A 27,625-nucleotide genomic window follows, 5' to 3' on the forward strand; every position below is an offset into this window, starting at 1 on the left:
CAATGGTTGAACTAGTTTACAGTCCCACCAACAGTGTATTTAATGCAGTAGACACCATTAGTTTTTGTTTTATGTGGTTCTGTTTTTCATTGTGATTAATTGTAACACATAATCCGTGTTTCATTTTTGGAGCTTCCCATTCTTCTTGGACTACTTTCTGCTTTATTCAGTGTCAATACTGTTAACACTTACATGTTCTGAAGTCTTTATAACATCTCTTTGTTTAAAGTATGGTTATCTATCTGACTTTGCTGAGAAATCTGTTCCTTGACTATTAGGAACTCTTAGGTAACATGGTCATTTTCTCCTGATTCAGAGTTTCTTGTCTTACCCACTTTGCTAATTACAGCCAAGAATTTAATCAAGGAAAGCAGTAACCCTTTTAATTAACTTATACTCAAAGAAAGTCTAAACTATTCCAAAGTCTCTTTTTGTTTGGCATGATGACATTTTATGCTAAAATTCCCATTGCTGCAATATATGGTCTCAGTATTATGATTAGTGTTAGAAGCTATTTTAGTGTTTTAAGTGTTTAGTGTTAGAATTTAAGTGTTAGAATGTATTTTTCATCTGGCTAGGCAGTCTCTACAGACCCACAATAATACTTCTCTTCATCTCTTACATTTTGTCCAACTGCCCTTCTCATAGCTTATACATCTCATATATTTATATTTATTCATATTATATATTATATATACATATATATAATATATCATAGGCACACAAATGAAGATGTGTTATAATTAATAGAATTACCTGAAGAATGTAGAGGAATTGAAGGCCTGGAAAACTATGTGGTTGACAGGATAATTCAAAAGGCACCCTTCCCTTGAGGCATATGGATGAGGGGAGAGACAACCAGATACAGGATTTTTTTCAGCAAGGAACGTTGTGGCTTCCATATGCATTTACTGGCTTAATGTTTATTTTGAGTTACTGCCTATAATTTAGAAACCTATAGTGGCCGGGCGCAGTGGCTCACGCCTGTAAGCCCAGCACTTTGGGAGGCCAAGGTGGGCGGATCACGAGGTCAGGAGATCGAGACCATCCTGGCTAACATGGTGAAACCCCATCTCTACTAAAAATACAAAAAATTAGCCGGGCGTGGTGGCGGGCACCTGTAGTCCCAGCTACTGTGGAGGCTGAGGCAAGAGAATGGTGTGAACCCGGGAGGCGGAGCTTGCAGTGAGCCCAGATGGCGCCACTGCACTCCAGCCTGGGCGAAAGTGCGGGACTCCATCTCAAGAAATAAATAAACAAACAAATAAATAAATAAGAAACCTATACATAATGTAACATGTGGTAAAAGGCATTAGCAGACCTCTCTGGCATTTCATATATACATAAAAATTTTGAGAGAAGAAAATATGACAGCAATACTCCTTAAAATCAGTTGCCAGGGAAATGTGTAAGTGAGCTTTTGTGAATGTTAGACTCATTTTTTAGATTATTCAGTTACAGAACAAGGTTTAATATCTTAAGCAATACTAACAATATATTGTATATGAGAATTCATTTTTACAGACCAGGGAAATATGTCAGTCTGTTATATTCACTATCTAGACATGACGACTCAAATTTTTACAGAATAAGACTGTGTCTGCCAGGACACAGGTAAAATCAAGTAAAGGGTTAAACAGTTTCAATTTTTAAACATTTTATCAGGATGGATATCCAATAATCATAACCACAAGAATACTATTAATAGCAATATGTTCAATGTATTAGAATTTAAAACGTGCCAGTTATTGCTCTTTTTCACAAGAATCCTATGGGATAAGTAGTAGTATCCCATTGTAACAGAAGAAAAATCTCAGGCCTAGAAGTTGAGGCAATGAGGAAAAACAAGGGCTGAGATTGAGACACAAATCTAATACCAAAGCTCATAACTTTAATTGGTTTGCACAGTTCTTTTAGCCTGAGTCAATAAAACAAACTGAGTCCTTTTTGCTTCAGTAACACCTATAATTGTTTAGTTTTTGATAATTTATTATATATCAGATACTATTTGGTGTTTATACACAACCTTGTTCTAATGCAATGAGGTTTTTTGATGAGGCTATCAAAGCAAATGGGAAATTATGATAGAAAAGTAAGGTAGAGCTACAAATGAGGACCTACATGAAATGTATGCTTTAAAATCATGCACATTTGCTTAAAGTCTGAAACAAATTTGACTCTATTAGTTAAGCAGCCAGCCCATGAAGGAAGAAAGATCCTTCCCAGGCTTCTTTAAAAATCAATTACACTCTAAGTCATATTGTCCAAAGACAAAAGCAAAGCAGTAGTCACAGAGGAGCACAAATGTTCTCGGTGTGCCACCACAAATACACTTCCTCCAGGATTCACGGACAGAGGAGACCATGTGTGTAATATAATAAAGATTTCAGCCGCACTTTTACGTTAAATCTACTGAGTTTCATAAGTCTACTGTTGCCCTCATTATAGACCAGTGTTCCAGTACGATAACATAACTAAACAAAAGCAGTTTTGGAGACAGCAATGTGTTGTGCTCTGGGTGTGCAGCTATCTGACTGCATAGTTTAATTCAAGGATAGATTTTCCTGCTATCTAGATCAGCACAGTCTAATAGAAATGTAATGAGAGTCATGTATGTAATTTAAATTTTTCAAATCACTTTTAAAAAGTAGAAATAACGAAAAATTTACTTTAGGTAGTTTATTTAATGCAATTTATCTAAAATACTATGATTTCAGCATGTGGCACAACCACATTTCAAGTGCTCAATATCCACATGTGGCTGTATTACACAGCACAGATGTAGATGAATACATTAACTACATACTCTTTTGATATTCCACATATTATTTCACTCAACAGCTTGTGAGAAGTACTGAACAGCACTAAGATCATCATTATAGTCAATGACATATGCCTGTGTTGTCAAGTAAGTGCAGAGCAGAGCTATGACAGACAACCAGGCTGGGGGAAGAATTGGCATCCATTTTTGAAAATTTAGTTACTTGATATAGACATGAGCCTGAATTGAACATTCTCATTTCAAGTCTGTAGGTGGACTTAAGGGATATCTGTGTACATGTAAAATTTCTCCTCAAGAAATAATTTGGATAGCTTTCTAACACAGCTGAGGCTCCAGAGTTCAGAGTTCCACACAATAGTGTAATGCTGCAGTAATACTGGGAAAAATTGAAAAAGAAAAGTTGTTAATCCCTGGTGCCCATTTTGCCCATTAGAGGAAAAAAATCTCAATTAAGCACTTTCAAACAATCCCAGCTTTTTGAGCAATATCATTTCTTTGTGTGCCCTTTAAAATAAATGGTTTTTAAAATGTAAATTTACTGTCTTAATGATGGGACTTACTACATGGTGATTAGTAAATCTAATCTTAACTGTATGGTAAAATACAGTTTTGGTATGTTTTCTGAAGATGACAATTTTAGTTTGAGAATAACTTATCTTTAGCCCATATCTCATAATTCTAATAATAAATAGAAAATAGAGCCAATTATCCATTACACTGCCTGACTTCAAACTATACTACAGGGCTGCAGTAACTAAAGCAGCATGGTACTGGTACAAGAACAGACACAGAGATCAATAGAACAGAATAGAGAACCCAGAAATAAGACTGCCCACTTACAAGTATCTGATCCTTGACAAACCTACAAAAACAAGCAATGGGAAGTACTCCATATTCAAAAAATGGTGCTGGGAGAACTGGCTAGCCATATGCAAAAGAATGAAACTGGACCCATTCCTCTCACCATATACAAAAATTAACTCAAGATGGATTAAAGACTTAAACGTAAAACCCAAAACTATAAAAATCCTGGAAGACAACCTAGGCAATACCATTCAGGACATAGGCACGGGCAAAGATTTAATGATGAAGATGCCAAAAGCAGTGGCAACAAAAGCAAAAATTGACATATGGGATCTAATTAAACTAAAGAGCTTCTGCACAGGAAAAGAAACCATCAACAGAGTAAACAACCTACAGAATGGGAGAAAATTTTTGCAAACTATGCATCTGACAAAGGTCTAATATCCAGCATCTATAAGAAACTTAAACAAATTTACAAGAACAAAACAAATAATGCTATTAAAAAGTGGGCAAAGTAAATGAACAGACACTTCTCAAAAGAAGATACATGTGACCAACAATCATATGAAAAAAAGCTTAACATTACTGATCATTAGAGAAATGCAAATCAAAACTACAATGAGATACCATCTCACACCAATCAGAATGGCCATTATTCAAAAGATACTGGTGAGGTTGTGGAGAAAAAGGAACACTTACTCACTGCTGATGGGAGTGTAAATTAGTTCAACCATTGTGGAAGACAGTGTGGCAATTCCTCAAAGACCTAAAGATGGGAATACCATTCAACCCAGCAATCCCATAACTGGATATATACCCAAAGGAATAAAAATCGTTCTATTATAAAGACACATGCATGCCTAGGTTCATTGCAGCACTATTCACAGTAGCAAAGACATGGAATCAACCTAAATGCCCATCAGTGATAGAGTGGATAAAGAAAAGGTGATACGCATACACCATGGGATACTATTCAGCCATAAAACAAGAATGAGATCGTATCCTTTGCAGGGAAATGAATGTGTACATGTCAAAATTATCCAATAAATAATTTGGATAACTTTCTAACACAGCCTAGGCTCCAGAGTTCAGAGTCCCACACAGTAGTGTAGTGCTGCAGTAATACTGGCTGGAGGCCATTATCCTTAGCAAAGTAACACAGGAACATAAAACCAAATACTGCTAAATTCTCACTTAAAGTGGGAGCTAAATGGTGATAACACATGGACACATGGAGGGGAACAACACACACTGGGGCCTATCGGAGGCTGAGGGTGGAAGGAGGGAGAGGATCAGGAAAAACAAGTAATGAGTACTAGATTTAATACCTGGGTGATGAAATAATCTGTACAACAAACCCCCGTAATGCATGTTTACCTATATAACAAATCTGCACATGTATCCCTGAACTTAAAAGAAAATAGAGCCAATTATCTAATAAAGTCACTACTAGATCTTTGTAATAAAACCACACCATTCAGAAAATGGAATAAAATGCAGCTATTTAACAGAAAGAATAAGCTTTGTGCGTATTAAGATATCACACTATATTAAGTTTTAAAAATCTAGTTGTAATTCATACAGAAATAGAAACACAGGCTTGGCGCAGTGGCTCACATCTGTTATCCCAGCACTCTGGGAGGCCAAGGCAGGTGGATCACTTGAGGCCAGGAGTTCCAGACCAGCCTGGCCAACGTAGTAAAACCCTGTCTCTACCAAAAATACAAAAATTAGCCAGGCATGATGGTGCGTGCCTGTAGTCCCAGCTACTCAGGAGGCTGAGGCACGAGAATCATTTGAACCCAGGAGGCAGAGGTTACGATGAGCTAAGATCACACCACTACACTCCAGCCTGGGCAACAGAGCGGGCAAAAAAAAAGAAACACTGAAATTGAATTTATTTTGGAAAATTTATTGGAGAGATGGAGGAGACCTAGATTTTAATTTACTTATTAATGTTATTTTTGTAATTTGGAAAATATTTATATAAAATACAGTATCTTATTTTCTATAATAGATGGACAGGCTTTCAGTTCATATACCTACACAAAAATATATTGAATCATGGGTTTACAAATTTAAAAGAGGTGGAAGTAAAGACACCTTTTTTTTTTTTTACCCCACATGAAATTATCTTATTAATCACGAGACCATATCTGCCAGCCCCAACTTCTGTGGGCATTTTAAGGCACAGATTTGGCTTGAGCATTATTTCTTGAAACTATCTAATGAGCTCATTCAGTTTGGACTATAATTGATTCCCAGCCTTTAAGTTCAGGATTGAGGCAAGGCTCCTAAAAGGAAAAAAACAATGTTTCTCCAAACAAATTTATCTACATAAGGAAGAAGATAATACAAGTTGTTACAAGCAATATGGCTGAACTTCTGCTTTCAACCAAAGATGGGATTTATCTTCTCGACTTAAACAACTAGAATGCCAGAAAAAAATATATGAAACAATAGTTATCAGACACTGAACAATAGACAACATAGAGCGGTCATCTATAAGAGAAGAGAAACAAATGAGGCAAGGCCTACGACTGCCCCAGCATACTCTCTGGAGAGAATTTCCAGGCCAAGATCCAGAAGGAAAAATTAAAACAAAGCCTAGGAGTCTCCCTGAGTTAAGGAGACAGAATTCAGAGTTCGCGAAGGCCAAAGCTGCTAGAATTCACAGCACAGAGTACCAGAGATGAGAGCTGCATAGAGAGAGGACTGTAGAAATACGGACAAGGATTTCCCTAAAGTCTTTGGTTGATAGCACATGTATGTAATGAAACAACCAAGGCCAAGGAAATAACCAACAGAAAGCAGTAGTGCCAGGTAAAGTTCATGTTCCCACCAGCTCAGGTGGAGACACCTCCTAATACACAGGGCACTGAGTAGTGCACTCAGAAGTATATTGCCTCAGTAGTGGGGCCAAATTAGAAATAGGCTAAAAGCACTGTGGAATTACCCTAACACTTAAAGCGAGCCCTAAAATGATCACACTCTTTCCAGGTATCATAACTGAATCCCAGAAAAAAGCTAAGGAAAAAATTTTACATATGTGTTTTTTACATATCCCCTATGTAAAGAACACCAGAAAGAGAAAAAATCAGCAACAAACAATGTAAAATTCACAATGTTTGGCATCCAATCAAAAATTACCAGGCATGCAAAGAAGCAGAAAATATAATGCATAACCAAGAGAAAACATAGTAAAGACAGACACAGAAATGACACAGATTAGAGAATCAGTAGATAAGACCTTAAAACAGTTATTTTAAATATTCATCATGTATTCAAAAGGTGGAGAAAAGCATGAACCAAGATGGGGAAAGAAATGGAAGGAGAGATCCAAATCTAACTTCTAACCATAAAGAATACCATGTACAAAATGTAGCTATATGTAATGGATTGGATTAACAGCAGCTAAGACACTGAAAAAGAAAATTTAGTTGAATTTGAAGACACAGTAATAGAACAATGCAAAATGAAATACGGAGAAAAAATAGACTGAAAAGGAAAGCAGAGAATCAATGAGGCTTGAACAATATCAAGCAGTCAAAGAATCACAGAAGTGGAGAAAACGGATAAGGAAACAGAAGAAATATTTGAATAAAAGTAAAAAATTTGTCAAATTTGATGAAATCTCAAAATCCAAAAATCCAAGAATCACAGTTAACCCCAAGTAGAAAAAAAAATCATACCAAGAGACATTATCATCAAATTTATTAAAACTATTAATAAAGAGAAAAAAAGTTTAAAATAACGAGAGGAAAAAAAGAAAAATTACATAGAAGAAGAAGAAAAAAGCACAGCAAATTTATCATTAGAAACAACGGAAGCCAGAAGTTTAGAAAGGTCCTTTATGGAGAAGGAATGGTACCAGTTGGAAATTTGGATTTATACAGCAGAATGAAGAACACTGGAAATGGCAAATATATGGGTAAATATTCAAGATTTTTTCAAATATATTTAAAATATAATTATATAAAGGGAACATAATCACAATCATTTATGGATTTTATACCGCACAGAAAAGTAAAATATATTACACTAGGACAAGGGTGGGGTTCGATGCAAGTATTCTTTTGAAAGTTTCTCATACCATATGTAAAATGCTGTGATATTACTTGAAAGTAGGCTCTGATAAGTTAAACCTGTGTACTGTAAAGCTACAGTTTCCACAAAACCAAACCAAACAAAACAAAAAGCAAGGTAGAATGAGCAAGGGGATATGTAAAAAACAGCAAGCTGGAAAATTTAAGCAGAAACAAATTTTTAAAATCACATTAAAAGTGAATGGTATAAACATACCAAACAAAAGTGATTGTTGACTGGATAAAATTTCTATGCAGTCTATAGGAAAACTCAGACAAGTAGAGAGTCCAAGAATGGAAAAACATATACTATTACAAATCAAAGGGATGCTTGAGTAGGTACCATAATATGAGACAGAGTAGATTCTAGAGCACAGAATTTTAAAAGGAATAAAGAGTGTTATTTTATAGTGATGAAGTGATCTGTTTTTCAAGAAGATATAACAATCCTAAATGCTATGCACCTACAAACAGAGCTTCAAAATACATAAAGCAAAAACTCTTTTAATTGAAAGAAGAAATAGCCAAATCCACAATTACATTCAGAGATCTTAACATCTCTCTTTCAATAATTAATAGAATAGACAAAATCAGGAAGGATACAGAACATTTCAATATACTTTCAGTTTGACCTGATTGTCATTTATAGAACACTCCAGCCAACAGCAGCACAATATACTTTATTTTCAAGTGTATATGGAACATGTACTAAAATAGAACATACTTTGTGCCATAAAACAAATGTCAGAAAATTTAAAAGAATTGAAATCATACAAAGTATATTCTCTAACCACAATGGAAATATATCTGAAATCAATTAGACATCTGGAAAATCCCAAATCTATGAAAAGTAAGCATGTCTAAACAAACTTGTAAATCAAAGAAGACATCAAAAGTATTAAAGTTTAAAATAAAAAACCTAAACTTGTACCTTAAGAAAGTAAAAAAAGAAAAACAAAACCAAAGTAAGAAGAAATAATAAAGATAAGCGCAGATATCATTGAAATGGAAAACATGAACATTGGAGAAAATCAATGAAATTCTGGTTCTATAAGAAGATTGATAAAATTAATAGACCCCTAGCCAGACTAAGCAGTGGAGAGAGAAAGAGAGAGAAAGACAGAGAACACAAATTACTAACGTCAAGAATGAGAGGGGTGACATCACTATCGATGCTACAGATGTTCAAAGGATAATAAGGAAATACTATGAACACTTTTGCCCTAACACCTCTTAGGGCAGAGCTTCCATCTAGTTTATCTAAGCCTGATGGACGGGCTCAGGTAAGTGTGTTTTATGATTATGCTTCTGCATATGAATATAGACTTAAATAAATTAAAAATGTAAAATTTAAACTTTAAGTAAACTTTAAGTAATTTTTATTAGAAATATAAATGCTACAACTTTTTAAATTTAATTTTAGGTACATATCCATTTTTAAGGCAACTGTAAAAGATGACATGCAAAAAGCTAAAACTGCAATGAAAACTATGGGACCAGCAAAAGTTGAAGTACCTTCTCCAAAGGATTTCCTAAAGAAACATTCAAAGGAAAAAACTCTACCACCCAGTAGGTTTTATCATGCTTTCTTTTTAATATTAAAAGTGTTAGCAGGTGATTTAACTATTATTTTATTGTTGATGAATATTAAACGTGCACAGGTGATAGCAGCTTTACCACATATTAAACAGAATTTGACTAGGAGAAAGTGGAAGTAGAGAATTGGGTAGAAAAATAGAATGGAGAGTGACAAATTGCCCCCAAAATAGACTTTTGATTGGGTTTGGACTATCCAATGAAGCCCACATGCCTCACCATCTTAGTCCCTAGCTGTGGGGCTTCAATTATAAACAACAATTATAGGAAGAGTCAAGACCCCATTATAGGAAGAGTCAAGACCCCAGAGACAGTGTCTGACTAATGGGCAAGATTGCCCAGCATCCAAACCCTGTTTGGCCTTTTCTCCAAGAGATGAAAATTACAACCATTACTACCAGTTGTTGAAGCAACTACTGGGCTCACTTTTGAGTATGAGCTTTTACTCTCCCAGACCTTTAAGACCAACTGGACTGTAATGAATTAGATGTAATGGAGGAGGCTTCATGAATAAGTGGTAGAACCAGCTTGGGGCCCCATGCTTATTTTAATGCTGTACTCTTGCTGTACTAAAATTTTTAATTTTTGATCAAGTAGCCTTGTGTTTTTATTTTTTACTGGGCCTCAAAAATTATATAGTTGATCCCAGTTACGGAGTCTTTTGAATGATTTCAGGAAAGAAAGCTATTAGGGAAAGGGAGAGTAGATGAAAAGTGATCTGTGACAGGTATGCATGGAAGCAATTTCTTCACAGCCCAGGTATGTCTTCCCAGATGTCTTAGGGCAATAAAGAAAAGAGAGCACCTGGGCAACTAAGCGAGACCCCGTCTGTAGAAAAAATAAAAAAATAATAATTAGCTAGGTGTGGTGGCATGCACCTGTAGTCTTAGCTACTCTGGAGGCTGATGTGGAAGGATCGCTTGAGCCCAACACTTGAAAGCTGCAGTGAGCTATGATCAAGCCACAACCTTCCAGCCTGGACAACAAAGTGAGACCCCATCTCAAAAAAAAGAAAGAGAGAGAGAGACAGAGAGAGAGAGGGAAGGAAGGAAGGAAGGAAGGAAGGAAGGAAGGAAGGAAGGAAGGAAGGAAGGAAGGAAAGAAGGAAGGAAGGAAGAGGGGAGGGGAGGGGAGAAGAGAAGAGAACAGAAGAGAAGAGAACAGAAGAAAAAGAAATGAGTCTGTCTCTTCAAAATGTTGGCTTTTTATGTCTGCTGGCATCAAGGAAATAATGCAACATCTCAAGCCCAGCTAGCAATGTACATTTTAACAAAAGTGAAACTACTTCTCTTTATGGCAGTATTTAATGTCCCCAAATCCTCTCTCAACCCATATCTCATGACAAAGGGTAAGGGCACTATCAGGCAAGATGGCAAGATGGAAGAAGCAAGTGTGAAAATACAACATTCATGCTTAATTCGTGACTTCAGAAGTCTCTTTTGTATCTTCCTCTAGTCTTGGCCTGTTGTGACCCACAATACCATCTGAGAATACAGGAAAATCTTAAAATGGAATTTGATGCTTTCAATGCCTTAGGACCACTGGTATCCCTTGGGTCCTCATATAGCTTCTCTAGGGTTAAACATATGATATAACATCCTTTGTGTCAAATAAGAAAAAAAGGAAGAAGCCTATCATGTTGTAAACATTGTAAGGCAAAAGCAAACACAAAATTTCATTGGCCTTTAGAGTAATTCATCAATTCAGGGTGTTAGGGCTGGGCAGAGTGGCTCATGACTGCAATTCCAGCACTTTGGGAGGCCAAGACAGGAGGATTGCTTTAGCCCAGGAGTACGAGACCAGCCTGAAGCAACAAAGTGAGACCCTATTTCTATAAAAATTTTTTTTAAATTAGCTAGGTGTGCTAATGCACGTCTGTGGTCCCAGCTATATATGGGAGGCTGAGGTGGAAGGATCACCTGAGCCCAGGAAGTTGAGGCTGCAGTGAGCTATGATTGCACCACTGCACTCCAGCCTGGGTGGCAGAGTGAGACCCTGTCTCAAAAAAAAGAGAAATAAAAAAGAAAGAAATGAAGCGTTTTGCAAGAGCTTTAAAAACTCAGTCCAGTGAGAGTTCTGGAGGACAGTTCTGGAGAACTAGAAGTCCAACAACAAGATGTCAGAGGATTCGTTGATTTTTGCTTTTCTTTTTTGGGGGTATTTTTGTTTGTTTTCATTTTTAGAGATGGGGTCTATGTTGCACAGGCTGGAGTGTGTGGTGGCTATTCACAGGCATGATGCAAGCACAGTGCAGCCTCACACTCCTGGTTTCAAGCAATCCTCCTGCCTCAGCCTCCCAAGTAGCTGGGACTGCAGGCATGCAACACCACACCCAGCAGGGTTGGTTTCTTCTAAAGCATCTCTCATTGGCTTATAGATGGTTATCTTTTCTCTGTATCTTTAAATATTCTTCCTTATATGTATGTCTGTGTTCAAATTTCCTCTTGTAAGGACATCAGTCATATTGGATCAGCGCCTTCTTTAATGACCTCATTTTGACTTAATTACCTCTTTAAAGACCCTTTCTACAAATACAGTTACATTCTGAGATACTGGGGATTAGGGCTTCAACATATGAATTCTAGGAGGACATAACTCAGCCCCTAACAGAGGCTAATCCAGTTCACAGACTTTCAACAATAAGTATTGGCTTTGCTGATAATGAAAGTTATATAAACTAATAAAAAAGGTCAAGTGATGCAGAAATGAATAAAGTCTGTCCTTAGTAATTGTGATGGGGTTAAAATTGGAATAAGGCATTCTCAAGATAGTTGTTGCTTTCAGTTCTTAAAAATAAATTATTTCACATTTTTGCATTGTGGCAAACCATTTGGCTATATTAAAATAGATCAGTGGGAATGATCAAACTGAAGAGGCTGTGTAAAAATGGCCCTTGTAGTTATATACTGTTCATACACACACACACACACACACACACACACACACACACGATCTTTTTTGACACAGAGTCTCACTCTGTCACCCAGGCTGGAGTACAATGGCATGATCTCGGTTCACTGCAACCTCCGCCTCCCATGCTGGAGCAATCCTCCCACCTCAGCCTCCTGAGTAGCTGGGACTACGGGTGCACACCATCAGGCTTGGCTAACTTTGCATTTTTTGCAGAGATGAGGTTTCACCATGTTGTCGAGACTGGTCTCAAACTCCTGAGCTCAAGCAATCCGCCCACGTCAACCTCCCAAAGTGCTGGGATTACAGGAATGAGCCACTGTGCCCGGCCTCCTCAACATATTAATTATGTTGCCCTTAATTTATTTCCATTTTAATTACTGACTTTTTTTCTTTTTAAAAAATGATTTTATTGAGGCATGATTGACAGGTAAAAAGCTGTGCATATTTAATATCTACAAGTCAATGAGTTTGGGGATAAGTATAAACTTCTATCTTAAATATTTAAATATATTATGACTGAAACATCAATATACAAGTGGTGAAATATCTGGATATTATAAATAGCACTGAGTAGCAATGTTTGTAGTTTAATATTAACAAAGAAATGTTATATTTAACAGAAAAAAAGTTTGATCGGAACATGCCCAAAAAGCCTGCTGTGCCATTGAGGACTGATCATCCTGTCATGGGAATACAGAGTGGAAAAAATTTTATAAATACAAATGCAGCCGATGTCATCATGGGAGTGGCTAAAAAGCCTAAACCAATTTATGTTGATAAAAGAACTGGAGACAAGCATGATCTTGAGCCTTCAGGACTAGTTCCAAAGTACATCAATAAAAAGGTAGCCTTGTGGTATATTAATGAGAGGGCTGAGATTCAAATAATTTAAATATGGTGTTCATGATGATCATCTATATTATCATTATTAGTGCTCTCATTGGACACATTGTCTACGTTGCTGATTCTCATTCTTCTGCAATCTGTGTTTGGTCCAAATCTAATGTGATGAAGTTACAAAGAACTCGTAGTAAACAATTCCATGTAGTTCAGTGGATGAAAGTTATTGTTGTTTTCCTTTTGATTATTAACATATTTAACAATTTTAATAAACATTCCCTGAAAGATATTTTTGGTTAGTTGGAAATGTCACTAAAAGCAGTCATTACTGTAAATCTAGAAGGAATAAGCTGTCAGATGGTCTTAAGATTTAGTCATTAATTGCAGTAACTTGGCAGCTGAATAAGAAAAATGAAGCAGAATGCAGCTTTAGAGCCATCCATCTCATCAGTGTAGTATAAATAATTCACATTCCTATTTTAACTTGAATATATTTATTTGGTTTTGGCTTTGGGTAAAGACTTGAAAGTACTGTACAATAATCTAGTCCTTTTGGGTCCTTCATTTGTATCTGAAAAGGTGTATAATTTCATTGGTGAACATTATAGTTTAAATATAGTTTTTTTTTTTTGAGACGTATTCTCACGCTGTTTCCCAGGCTGGAGTACAATGGTGCAATCTCAGCTTACTGCAACTTCCAGCTTCCGGCTCGAGTGATTCTCCTCACTCAGCCTCCCAAGTAGCTGGGATTACAGGCATGCACCACCAGGCCTGGTTAATTTTTGTACTTTTAGTAGACGGGGGTTTCACCATGTTGGCCAGGCTGGTCTTGACTCCTGACCTCAAGTGATCCACCCACCTCAGCCTCCCGAAGTGCTGGGATTGCAGACATAAGCCACTGCGCCCAGCCAAATACAGATCTTTAAAATAAAAAAGCTTACAAAAAGTCTTATTTAATCCTACTTTGTTTTGCACACTTATAAAGCTTAAAAGTGCTTGAAACACACAAAATATGAATGCAGATTGGGCACAGTGGCTCACACCTGTAATCCCAGCACTTTAGAAGGCCAGGCAGATTGCTTGAGGTCGGGAGTTCAAGTCCATCCTGGCCAACATGGTGACACCCCGTCTCTACTAAAAATACAAAAACTAGCCAGGCGTGATGATGTGTGCCTGTAATCCCAGCTACTTGGGTGGCTAAGGCACGAGAATCGCTTGATCCCAGGAGGCAGGGGTTACAGTGAGCCAAGGTCACGTCACTGCACTCCAGCCTGGGTGACAGAGTGAGACTCTGTGTCAAAAAAAAAAAAAAAAAAAAAAAAAGAGTGCAGAATTCTAAAGAATAATAAGTTGCATCAAGAAGAAATGAATGAAGGGAGGGGGAAAGGAAGGAAGGAAAAAGGAAGAGAGAGATAAGGAAAAAGGGAGAGAGAGATAAGGAAAAAGGAAGAGAGATAAAGAAAAGAAAAAAAGAAAAGAAATTGCAATAGTGATGTACAGGGACCTTGAATTGAAGAGTCCAATGATCTACCACGATAAATCCAATGCCAGTTGAAAATCAAAACAGGACCCTCAAGGCTGTTTTCAGAGGACACTGTCTTCTCAGGAATCTAGGAGTTCGCAGGATAAGCCAATAAAGTTACTTCAGGCTTCTCCAGGTACTTCCTCCTTCTGTGGCCCCTGGAAACTGTTTTATAGTCCTTGTCCCACAAGATAGGGAATAGTGGAAAACTCACTCTCCTGGCTCTTAAAGCCACTTCCAATCCATTATTTCTCCATGATCATATGAAAAGTCTTTGATGGTCATGCCACCACCTGCCACACACTCTGCCCCTCCTTCTGGCTGCTTTCTAAGCTGTCCACTTGAATGCATTTTCTACCTTCAACAGGAAATTTGGAGTATCCATCATGGAAACAGAAAAATACCAATTTACCAGCCATGAAAGCACTGTGCACCTAATGCCCTTTTGGTGTTGCTGACTAAGCAATCAGTGCTCATGAAAGACTTATTCAATTTACTTTTCCCTTATCAGAGTTAAGTTTTAAAGATCTATTATTAGTAGGTGAGATAGTAAATAAATTCCTTTAAAGTCAATGTCATATTTTTATAAAATGAGTGAACTCCTGTTTCAGTTCCAAGTGAATTATATGCCATTCATACCATGAGAAACAATTTCTGAAAACAAGCAAGGATAGATGATCACATGAGGCATTTAGCAATAGTAGTAAAGACATTATTTCAAAGTCTAACTCTGCCACTTAGTCACTGTGATTTCCAACAATCCATTGGATTTATCACAGGGTTGTAGTGAGGATTAAATTATATAAAGTATATTGAGCACTTGACACAAAATGTGACACCTAATAAAAGAACAGAGTGAATATTATAATATATGCAATTTTATTAACAGTATGCATTAGCCTCTGGTAATTCAGCCCATAGGAATATTTCAGATCATTGAAGCTTTTGCTCATTTGTGAGTTTTTTTTCTGAACTGTTTCATGCCATTCCCTTTCTTTTTAAAAATGTTTAATTTAATTTTTTTTTAGAGATAGACTCTCACTATGTTGCCCAGGCTGGTCTTGAACTTTTGGGCTCAAGCAATTCTCCTGCCTAGCTGTCCCAAAGTGCTGGGGTTACAGGCATGAGCCACTGTGCCCAGTCATTCTCTTTCTTAAACAGAGTATGCCAAATATAATTTAATCTTTTTGTGATCCTGCAGAATCATCATGATGAAGCTCCGTTATTGTACTAAGCTGTAATGAGGTGTTTCCCTCAGTGTTTCCCGAAGTGGATTGGCCTGTCTCGCTGCACCAGCTGACCAGAATACTGGGCTCCCAGAGTCTATTTATATTGTCCTCTGAAGCTTCCAGAGCACATTTATATCTAGGGTTTCTATCCCTTGTTCAGTCAGGATGGGTTAAGTTACACTGCGATGACAAACAACCCCCAAATTTCAGTAACTTAAAGCAACAAAGTGTTATTGTTTGCTTTTGCCACATGCCCTTTGAGGGTTGTTACAGACTCTGCTTCTTGTCCTTCTTCCAGGACCCAGAGAAGTCTAAACATTGCTTGTCACTAGACCAGACAGGAAAAGACACAGCAAGTCATCCACTAATTCTTAAGACTTCTATCGAGAAGTGGCAGAGGTTACCTCCACTGACACTGAGCAATTCGGGGCATATGGCTACATCTTACTTTATGAGGACAACACAGGAAAGTGTTGTCCTACCAAGTGTCCAGAAGGAGAACAGAATATTTGTCAGAATTTTAACGACTACCATACCTCCCAACTGCTTCTTCTTCAGAGAGTTCCTCCCCGACCTCCTTATTTATCTAAAATAGCCCCTATTATTTTCTTTTCTCCCACTATCCTTCTGTATTTTACTTCAGAACACATACATATTATTTCATTCTCTATTTTTGGTGAGTCTCTGTCACCATAAAATGCAAATTCCCTGAAGACAGAAACTTTGCCTTTTTTATTCACTAGTATACCTAGCACCAAGTACATTCTCAAATATTTTTTGAAAAAGGAATACATAGTAATTCTGTTTCTATAGATGGTGAAATCAAACGCATTTACTAAGCTGAAAGAATCACAGCTGATGGCTTCACTGTCAGTCGTTGTGACATGGGAAAATTCCCTTACTTCCCTCGCAGAGTGTACCATAGGGCTGTGGCTCACTTCTCGGGTGCCCCACTGCTCAGACCTCTAGGGGCAGCATGCAGAAGGGCAGGTTGTGGGGCTCTGACTCCACAGCAGGGTCTGTGGGTCAATGTTTACAGCTCCTGAAGCCCCAGTGGGCGTGTGTCACACCGTGCTCTTTTAGTTTAGCTGTCCATAGGCGGCTTGTGTTTGCTCAGTTAGACTCCCCATCTTATCACAGGGACAGAGGGCTTCCAAAGGACTTTCTGTATCCCAGGAGTCTTGCCTTGGTATACTTGAAGAATTGGATCACATGTGGGCTTGGAGAATGAATGCAAGGTTTTATTGACTGGAAGTAGCTCTCAGCAGATGGGAGAGCCAGAAGGGAGATGGTTTTTCCCTGGAGCCGGGCAGCTCTGTGGCCCGGGCTCTCCTCCCACCACCCCGGCCAAACTCTGCATTGTTCCACTGGTCGATGGCCTGCCGGCATGCCAATGCCCATCGGTGTGCTCTTATGTTGGCATGCTCCTCTCAACAGCCTCCACTTATATGTTCTTCCATTGATGTGTTCTTCTCGACGTCCAGCCATTTGTGAGCCTGCCTGCTAGGGTCTCGGGGGTTTTTATAGGCACAGGATAGAGGCATGTTTTTATAATGTTTTGGAAGACTTTGTCTTTTCTTTAACAAGACCATGAAAAAGAGACTTAAAAATATTCAAGATATTTCAGGTAAAAACTGAAGCATGTAGAAGGTAGAAGGTAGAAAAGCCAACTCTTGAATATCTTATTCAAGATATTTCAGGTAAAAACTGAAGAACATAGGAGGTAGAAAAGCCAACTCTTAGGAGTAAAGTATCAGCCAAGAACAGGCATGGGAAACATTCAGAAAAGGGAAAACAAGCAACTGCAATAACAACTCCATTTATTTATTTATGTATTTAGAGATGGAGTCACACTCTGACACCCAGGCTAGAGTGCAGTGCCACCATCTTGGCTCACTGTAACCTCTGCCTCCCAGATTCAAGAGATTTTCATGCGTCAGCCACCCGAATAGCTGGGACTACTGGCACGTGCCACGATGCCTGGCTAATTTTTGTATTTTTAGCAGAGACAGGGTTTCACCATGTTGGCCAGGCTGGTCTCAAACTCCTGACCTCAAGTGATCCACCCCCCTCAGCCTCCCAAAGTGCTGGGATTACGAGCGTGAGCCACCATGCCCAGCCAATAACAACTCCATTTTAAAAGGCAGGAATCTACTAGCTCTCAACAGGGGGAAAAAGTCACTGAATTTTGTCAATTTACAGGGTTTTGAACAAAGGCTTTAAGTCTGTACCATTTCTTTTTCTGCCATCATCGGTTGATAGGTACCCATATATAAGATTGCATACAAAACATTGATTACTTTTTTCTGCAAAATCTTTTTAGGATTATGGTGTCACACCTGAATACATATGTAAGCGAAATGAGGAAATAAAGAAAGCCCAAGAAGACTATGATCGTTATATCCAGGAAAACCTTAAGAAAGCGGCTATGAAAAGGCTCTCCGATGAAGAAAGGGAGGCAGTTCTGCAGGTGTGTGTTCTGCCATTTACATTCATCTGTAACTCTGGATCATCTCTGAAAGAAAGGTGTACCATCACCTTGATGATTAAAGTCAGCACTTTGATTCTGAAATCAGAACAATCTCTTTGGGTTACAGTTAAAAACTACATACAGCAAAGCTGACTCTTTGGAGAGAGCAAAAAGTTGTAATATAGGGATTCATTTAATAATATTTTATTTCCAATTTGGTGAACTTTTTTTTTTTCCTGAACTACTGTTGTAAAGAAGCCTACCTTCCTCTACAATGAACACGCATGAAATGAGGCAAATAAAACATTTTTGCTTTCATTTTTATGCCCCTGAGTTTGTGAAAAATAATATTCATAAATTAGATATTTTTCACTAGATGGAGCTCTAGAATAATTGAAACTGTTCTTAAAACAACTTTTTTTTTCTTTCCTATAAGCCAAATGTCCAAAATTTTAAATAAACAGGTGTTAGGTTTCACATATGTTTTTCTTGTTTTTAATTACATAGACTTAAAGATATATTTATATTGGAATTTTTAATGCAGGACTTTTATCTGAAGCATTTAAAATATTAGGGGGTGTAAGGGTTTCTGCTTCATCATTTGTATGAGTGTTTAATTAAGCACCTCTTTGTACTTTTTATAGTCATACTGTTTCTTACAGAGATAGAAATAATATTAATTCTTTGGTTTTTTTTTTTTCATTTCGAAAGCATCCCACGAAGCCATTTCTAGTTTATTATTAATCTCTGTTGAAAAATGGATTCATACGCTGTTACAAATTCTGAGCATTTTATCAATGTCATCATAATCATCAATAAACATTTCTTAAATGCTAAACCCTGAGGATATTTTAAAAGGCATAAGATTTTTTAAAATGTCTGCTATGGAGAATTGTGCAATTTAATTAGTGAGAGGTACTATGGATCTATGTACATGTATAGATGTGAATATGTGTATGTGTGCAGCTCTTAAGTTTCATAAGGTTCCAAGGCACTAGTCACCCCTGGAGGATAAGATTATAGATCGTTAGGTGGGCCTGAAAATGTAGAGTGACGGCGTGTCCCAGACAGTAGGAGTGGCTCAAAGGCAAGGACGGTGTCTCTTTGCTGACAGCAGCATCCCCAGTGCCTAGCACAGTGCCCAGTGAAAACGCAGATGTTCAGAAATGGTCTGCTGCAAAGGAGGAAGGCAGACAGGCAGGAAGGAAGGCTGGCAGACATGGAAGTGAGAATTGGCATGTCATTTTCAGGGAGAGTTCTGGTCTGTGGCCCATTCTGTCTCTCTCATTTGGATTTTCCCATTTTCAGAAAGTACGTGCCTTTGTGAAAGCCAGGTTTTTACACCTAAATGATGCTGAAAAATAGGAATATGACAAAGAACATAGAAGTGACAGGTCCTTCCCTTCTGTGTCTTTTTGGCTGTAGGAGATAAGCAGCGCTCAGCTTCCTATTAACGGTCGCTACAGAGTTACCCTTTGATGTGACAATAGCAAGTCATCCACTGGACGCCTTATGAGCCAGGGAGCAGAGCTGCCATAGTAACAAAGCCACTGGCTGGCCTCCTGACGAGCCCTGAGCCACACTTCCTTCCCTAGGCAAGAGTTGCATGTAGTTCGATGACAATCTGGTTGTATGCCCCTGAGTAAGCCACATTCTGCTCATTCTTCATAAAATAACAGTCTCATTATACCTGGACAGGATCATCTGGTCTAGTGATTCCAAACTTCTCATTTTTAAAATGAGGACTATATATATATATATATATATATATATATATGCTGTGTCACTCTACATTTTCAGGCCAGCTAAAGATCTATAATCCTCCAGTGGTGACTAGTGCATTGGAACCTTATGAAACTGAGGAGCTGCACACATACACACATTCATATCTCTACGTGTGCATAGATCCGTAGTTCCTCTCACCAATTAAATTGCACAATTCTCTATTATACGTATTTTATATAGAAATAAATTATATATAACATATACAATATAAAAAATAAATTTTACATACATGTAAAAATATATATACACATATATAAATATATATACGCATATATAAAAATATATATACACATATATAAAAATATACACATATATAAATATATATACACATATATAAATACATATATACACATATATATACACATATATATAAATATATATATATACACATATATATAAATATATATATATACACATATATATAAATATATATACACATATATATATATATAAATTTTTTTTTGAGATGAAGTCTGGCTCTGTCGCCCAGGCTGAAGTGCAGTGGCACAATCTTGGCTCACTGCCACCTCCACTTCTCAGGTTCAAATGATTCTCATGCCTCAGCCTCCCAAGTAGCTGGAACTACAGGTATGCACCAACACACCCACCTAATTTTTTTGTATTTTTTAGTAAAGATGGGGTTTCGCTGTGTTGCCCAGGCTGGTCTCAAACTCCTGGCCTCAGGTGATCCACCCGCCTTGGCCTCCCAAACTGCTGGGATTACAGGCGTGAGCCAATCTGCCCAGCCCTTAATACAAATACATTAAGTGAGTCCCTTTGTTCATTCATTTATTTATTGAATATCTAGTGTGTTCCAGCCAGAGGGATACTGTAGAGAGCAAAATAAACACAGTCCTCAGTGTCAGTGAACTTAGAGTTTGATTTTCATTTGTCTTTGGTCATAAAACTATCAAGTGCATCAATAGGGACTAAAACTCATTTACCAATTGCCAGGCTGGTGTTTCCCCCACTACAGAACACATACTTGCAGAGGAGATAACAAAGGGAGGCTGCATCGGTCAGGGCTCCAGCAGGAAATCGAAGGCACACTCAGCTAGGACTTGAAAGAGAATTTATGTTTGTTAATTTTATGTATTTATTTGAGACAGTCTTGCTCTGTTGCCTAGGCTGGAGTGCAGTGGCACAATCATGGCTCACTGCTAGCTGGGATACCACCATGCCTGGCTGATTTTTTTTTATTTCTTTTTTTTTTTTTTTTTTTTTTTTAGAGAAGGAGTCTGACTATGTTGCCCAGGCTGGTCTCAAATTCCTGGCCTCAAGCAATCCTCCTCCCTCAGCCTCCCAAAGTGTTGGGATTACAAGCATGAGCAGTGGCCACTGAAGAGAATTTATGAAGGAATTATTGACAGAAGTGAAGTAGGGTGAAGGGAACCAACAAGAAGCACTGAGGCACCCCAGGAGCAGGGACAGTAGGAATTTACCACCACCTATGCTTGAAAGGCAGCAGGCACAAGAAGCAGTGTTGTCAGAATCCAGTGAGAGCTGGAGCTGGGCTGAGGGTCACAGTCACAGATGAATGCAGCTAGAACCCGTGTCTAGACTGTTCTAGGAGAGGAGGAGAAATGCCCAACCTCACTCTCCGCCCTCCAGGGCCTTCTGTGGCTGAACTCAGGCCAGAGGGCAAAAGAGCTGGGAGCACCCCACAAGGTGGAGAATGTTTGGGGGTGGGCGAGGGTGCAAAAGGAGCATGAAACTGAAAACTTCTTATTATAAGATCACTTCTCCCTATCTGAATTTTCTCCAAAATGAACAATATTATTTCAGCATTGAAATAGAAAAGAGGAAAATTAAGAAATAAAAATAAGGGAAAATTGCTATTGCTGCAACACATGAAACATCTTTTTAGATGACATAATGAAGAAACCTCTTAAAGTCAGCAAGTAGCCTGTTTCAATATAATATGAAATATTAGCTACATTTAGTTTCCATCCCTGGCTGTTGACTTTGATCCAAACGTTATTGTACACACTGGAAGATAAAAGCAAACTATCCTTTAAAAGAAAATACAGAGAAAAACTGTAGCTGCTGTGACTACAAGTAATATGGAAACATCACCCAACTAGCTATGAAAAACCTTTGATATCCGCAAGTGTACAAATACATAGACTTCCCCTCTGCAATAGCCACTCCTGTGGAGCACTGTGGGAACCTCTTTCACATTTCATAATGAAAGGCTGTGGAGAAATAGAATTCTTTTGAGGGCTTCTTTTTGGAATACATCGCATACACTGTCAAGAACTGTGTAGCCTCCTCTTTTTAAAATTTAACCTGGATACTTTTTCTTCTATCCTTTCCGTTTCCCAGATCCTTAGCTCAAGGATCCTCACTCAAGAAGGCCTCATAATTTGTTGCCTTTTTCCCCAACCAACCTCTTCTATACAGTGTGCCCTGACCTGTCATCATCCCTTTTATCTAAGCATGGAAATAAATCAGTGAAATTGTATTGTTCCTGAAAGTTTCTACAAGATTAAATCTGTACCACAAGAGCTTACGATGAAGGCATAATTATATGAGACACTTGTAATCCTCTTTTACACCTAAATGTGTGGCCATAGTTTTCAAGGACCATGTTTTCAAGGCAGTATTTTAAGTTTTGGGGTTTTGGTTTTGTTTTTGTTTTCAGGCAGGGTCTCACTCTGTTCAGGCTGGAGTGCAGCGGCGCAGTCATGGCTCACTGCAGCCTCAACCTCCTGAGCTCAGGTGATCCTCCCACCTCAGCCTCTCAGGTAGCTGGGACTACAGGCCCATGCTACCACACCTGGCTATTTTTTGTATTTTTTGTAGAGACAGGGTTTTGCCATGTTGCCCACACTGGTCTCGAACTCCTGGGCTCAAGCAATTCACCTGTCAAGGCAGTATCTTAAATTGCACTTTCTGTTTTGCTTTTGTATAAATAAAATAATCTATGTGCCCATAATGAATAATTAAAAAGTGTTAACTTATAAAATGTCATTGAATTAATTTAATTAGTAGTTTAAGACCATTTTGTCTGTGGAGCCCATAGGGCACTGTGATAAAAAATGATAATTATGCAGAAACAGAAATAATTTTTTTGCTCCTAAGAGATCCCTAATTTTGAATTTGTTGATTTCTGAGAATAGAAAATATTAGCTACATTATTGAATTAGCATGTGTGTTACATTTAATGACCTTTCAATCATTTATAGAATACATTAATGGGAACAATAGATCCCTTGACTATATGGAGGGCAATTGGTTCTTTCTAATATATTGAAAAGACACTTAGAAGATCATCTTTTGTACAAGTCAATTTTGGCAATTTTACAATCCCATTTGTTAGATATAAGAAAATATAGGCATGCGCATCAGACTTAGGTCTTTTATGTGATTTGTCTGTTGAAGAATGAGGATAAAAAAGAAAATTTTACCAAACAATTTCCTGTTCAAAAATGTTTTTGACTCAGGGATATCATTCTAAGTTGTTTTTTACTCACACATTTGCTATGAGCTTTAGCTTCACACTACTCATAACTCTGCATGTACATTTTTTATGGTAAAAACAAGTACAGTAACAACAAAAACAGAGCAAACAAATACTCCCAGTGGGAACTGAGCACACAGTCAAGGATGGGATTTGGCCTCTGTACAGTATTTTTGGTTACTGTGGCCAAGTACTTGATAAATACATTGCATTTTAGAAGTTATTTTTGTTAGTCTCTTTTACTTATTGACACTTTTCATTACCAATTAGCTTTTCCAATTTCCTTTACTTTTGCAGTTTGCTTTGGTATTTACAAGTTTCTTGACCATTTGCAGGGGCTGAAAAAGAATTGGGAAGAGGTGCATAAAGAATTCCAGTCCCTCTCGGTCTTTATAGATTCCATACCAAAGAAGATCCGCAAGCAGAGGCTGGAAGAAGAAATGAAACAACTAGAACACGACATTGGCATAATTGAAAAGCACAAAATTATTTATATTGCCAATAAGTAAGAATGGATCTTTAAAGTATAACAATTTCAATGTGGGGGGAAAAACATGGAAAATATAAAAAACTCCAAGTTTTTCAAAAAGGAAAATAGTATGAAGAGAATAAAAATAGTCTTAATCAGAATGCTTAGGCAATGTGCAAAGAATAATTGAGTTACTTACACAAGAAGAAATTTTGTTTTTACTAGTGTCACGTTTTCCACATGTAAACTATTAAATTTGAGAATATGTGTTCCAGTTCCACAATGTAATTCATTATTATTATGTACTTGTTTCACATAAACATTAATTTCTAGGTCCTGAAAAATAAAGTCAACACTCAGAACTTCACTTTTTTTTTTTTTCTGCAGTGCATGATACCAACAGTACAACTTTGAAAACTGTTAAGTATTTTGAACTGGAAATAGTAACACATGCCTTCTTGCTACTCTAAAGTGTCTCCAATACATTGTTTCTGAGCTCCACAAATGCAAAAGATGTATTTTCCTGTGGCCCATGACATTTGCAGTTACTCCCAGTGATAAATATTTTCAGTATTCATAACACTGTATATGATGAAAGGCTTCTATTTGGAGGAAGAAAAATTAAGAAGACAACTTACAAAATCAAGATGACAACTTGTAAAAGGCATCACTGAGGATGATTAAGGAGAATTAGCCTCCTTTCTAGCATACCAATTTCGATACTCTTATTTTATTCCACAACTCACTATGCATATCTTATTTAAATGTTTTTTTTTTCCTTTTGGTTCTTTCTACTTATCTATTTTGTGAATTCTAAAGTTACATTTGTAAGATTACATAATCTATTAAGCAATAAGTTTATGTTAGTAGAGCTGTTTTCAACCCAAAAATAAGAAAAATAGCTCTAAATATCTAAGAGGAAAAGGTTATTTTATGAAATTTTAATTAGAAAAATTTGGTAAAATATATGCAACTATAAAATATCAGAGAAATAACAATTTCTACTGCTTACACTGGTTTTTATCCTCTGGACAACATAAAAAACAAAATATGGGAGTCTTTCAGGCTTTTTTCACAAACACAGAATTTGGAAGCCTTATAGAAAAGCTTATTTTAGTTACTTAAAGAAAAGTAGTTTATATATAATTATTTTTTGAAAATTCACTTGAAACTTGTCCGTATGAGTATCTTTATTTCTTTATTAACTTATGGCAGATATAAAATAAAGGATAATGTATGATAAATTCTCACTTATCAAGAATGATTGGTTGCTATTTAGGGTAGGCTAACAGCTGTGACAGTACACTCCAAAATGTATAATTACATAAACACATATTCAATTCTTGCTAACATAGCAGTACTTTGCTGTGAGCAGGTCAGCAGGAACCCTTTTCTGCAGTCACTCAGGGACCCAGACTTACAGAGTGGGTAGGATGCATCTGATCCAGAGTTAGGGAGAGGCACGTACAGGCCAGGCCTAGAAATGATGCATATCATTCCTGTTTGCATCGCTAAGTAAGCAACTTAAGTTGCTTTAACAAACTAACTCCAAATCTCAGTTGCCTGATAAAGATACATTTTTCATTTACATCACTGTGCAATGTGACTAAGGGTAGGGGTATAAGTCTGTTCCATGCAGTCACTCAGGGACCCAGTCTCCTTTTGTCTGGTGACTCTGTTGATCCAGGCAGCCTTTCTCTGCCAATTCAGAATGAGATGTTTAGGTAAGTATTTTATTTGTGAAATGATTGCTGTACATACTCATTTTTAAATAATTCAAAATCAGTAGCAATGCAAAAATATTCTGATTACTTTAGCTTTACGGATATTATGCTTTGAAGTCATGAGTGGGACTTGCCTTAAATGTTAAAATGAAAACTTTATGGTTTTAACAGCTAATTATTTTGCTTTCTGTAAATGTCTACTAAAGGATCTAGACTTTTCTCTGTGGTCTACAGTGTTGTCCTAGATGGATATTGTTGCCTTTCTTTCACACAGCCTTCAGAGGGAAACATTCCCATCCATTGTTCCTGGAAGGGTGATCCCTACCATGGGATCCCAACCTTGGATAGAGCCAGTTCAACCTCCCCCAATTCATATACATACATACCTAGGTCATCCTATCACCCAGAAGAGGGACAAACACCTGACTTGGACAGCTGGCCAGTGACTGATCAGATTCTCTCTCTCTTGAGAGCATGAATTAAGAGACATGGAGACTGCAGTCACTTGGGAGTAGACACCTGAAACTAAAAAGTCAAACTTCATTATGCAGCTAGTTTGACTTGGTCTCTCTTCCTGTTCAAAGGAAGAATGGGTAGAATAAAGATTTGATGTGGTCTGGCCCCTTGTCTATGATCTTTTTAGCTTGGTTTCTTGAAATGCTGCTTCTTCCCTACCCACTGTAACTGGCATTCCCATAGTACTGAGGTACTAGAGACCTCCGAGATCTGCACACACGGTTCCCTCCACCCAGAAAACTGCCCTTTTCTTTCTCTCATCCTACATAGCTGCCTGGCAAATCCCTAGTCTTCATCAGCTCACATCACATTTCCATTACAATTGCCTTTGATTCCTCAGAATCTGGCCTTCCTTTATAGCACTGGTCATACTGTATTGTGCATATCTGGTTATTTGCCTGTTTTCCATGAAATTGCAAGCTTGTGGGGGAGAAGACACTGTATATCTTTTCATCTGCGTTCCTTAGAATCTGCATAACAGCTCGTATAGAGAAGGTACCCAAAAAATCCTTAATGAATAAAGTAATGGACTGTACCCAAACATGTATTTTAATGATCTCTTGACATTATTATCATGACATAAGTCAGACTTGGAGGATAGAGAATTTGACTGCTAAACAAACCAGTTGATTCCATACCAATCAGTTAATACATAATCAAGGTAGGAGGAGGCAATTTCACATGGTGCTTAAGATCTCAGGTACTAAAGTCAGGCAGCCTCCGGTTTGCATTCCAGCTCAGCTGCTTACTAAGTATGCTACATAACCTTTCTAAGCCATGTTTTCCTTTTTCTGTAAATGGGGTTGCTAACCCATTCCTTGATCTGTAGAGTTATAATGAGAATGAATGGAACAATATGTGTGTAACAGCATAGTTCCTGGTGTGTAGCAAGACAACTTAATACTGTGACTTATTGTCAAGAACTCTCAATTCTGTAGTCCTTTTGTCCAGTTGGTGCTAGCTGCATTAACATACCATCAATAGAATTTCCCACACCCATAAAATCTGCTTGCAGGAGAGGACTTGTTTGAACCACTTAGGAGTTCTAGCCTGAGATTAGCCTAGCCTGGTTAATCTCAGTGGCACACACAGATGATAACTATATTTGGTAACTTTTATCTCTAGTAACTGGCAAAAATTTGGCAATACTTCCAAAGTTACTGAGCACAGGCATTCAAAAAAGAAAGATAATCTTAAATCAGTAATGATGCCAGAGAGTCACTGAGGAGAAAGGTCTGCAAGGTTGTGTCCAACAAATCCTCATGGGTGATATTTATTAGTGAATTAATGTGGCCCAGGACCTGACCTGAGGGCCCATGCTTCACTGTTCTCAGGAACTCAGAGTCAGACGCACATGAATTAAAGTCTATGTGAGGCTGAGTTATTGCCTGGACATCGATTTTTAAATTAAGAAATACCTCTCAGCT

General features: G+C 37.6%; 1 protein-coding gene across 1 annotated transcript in view; it reads left to right on the forward strand.

Moving 5' to 3' along the window:
* ENKUR (enkurin, TRPC channel interacting protein) overlaps window positions 1–26,741 on the forward strand; it is a 33,458-nt gene extending 6,717 nt beyond the window's left edge. Inside the window, exons 2-5 of the mRNA XM_030798458.1 lie at window positions 9,095–9,240; window positions 12,801–13,024; window positions 18,095–18,241; window positions 23,825–26,741. Of these exons, the coding sequence (XP_030654318.1) occupies window positions 9,095–9,240; window positions 12,801–13,024; window positions 18,095–18,241; window positions 23,825–23,998 (691 nt within the window). The 3' untranslated portion in view covers window positions 23,999–26,741. The remainder of the gene's footprint in view (window positions 1–9,094; window positions 9,241–12,800; window positions 13,025–18,094; window positions 18,242–23,824) is intronic.
* The last annotated feature ends 884 nt before the right edge of the window (window positions 26,742–27,625 follow it).

This window comes from Nomascus leucogenys, chromosome 18 (genome assembly GCF_006542625.1).
Source record: "Nomascus leucogenys isolate Asia chromosome 18, Asia_NLE_v1, whole genome shotgun sequence".
Classification (NCBI taxonomy): Eukaryota; Metazoa; Chordata; class Mammalia; order Primates; family Hylobatidae; genus Nomascus; species Nomascus leucogenys.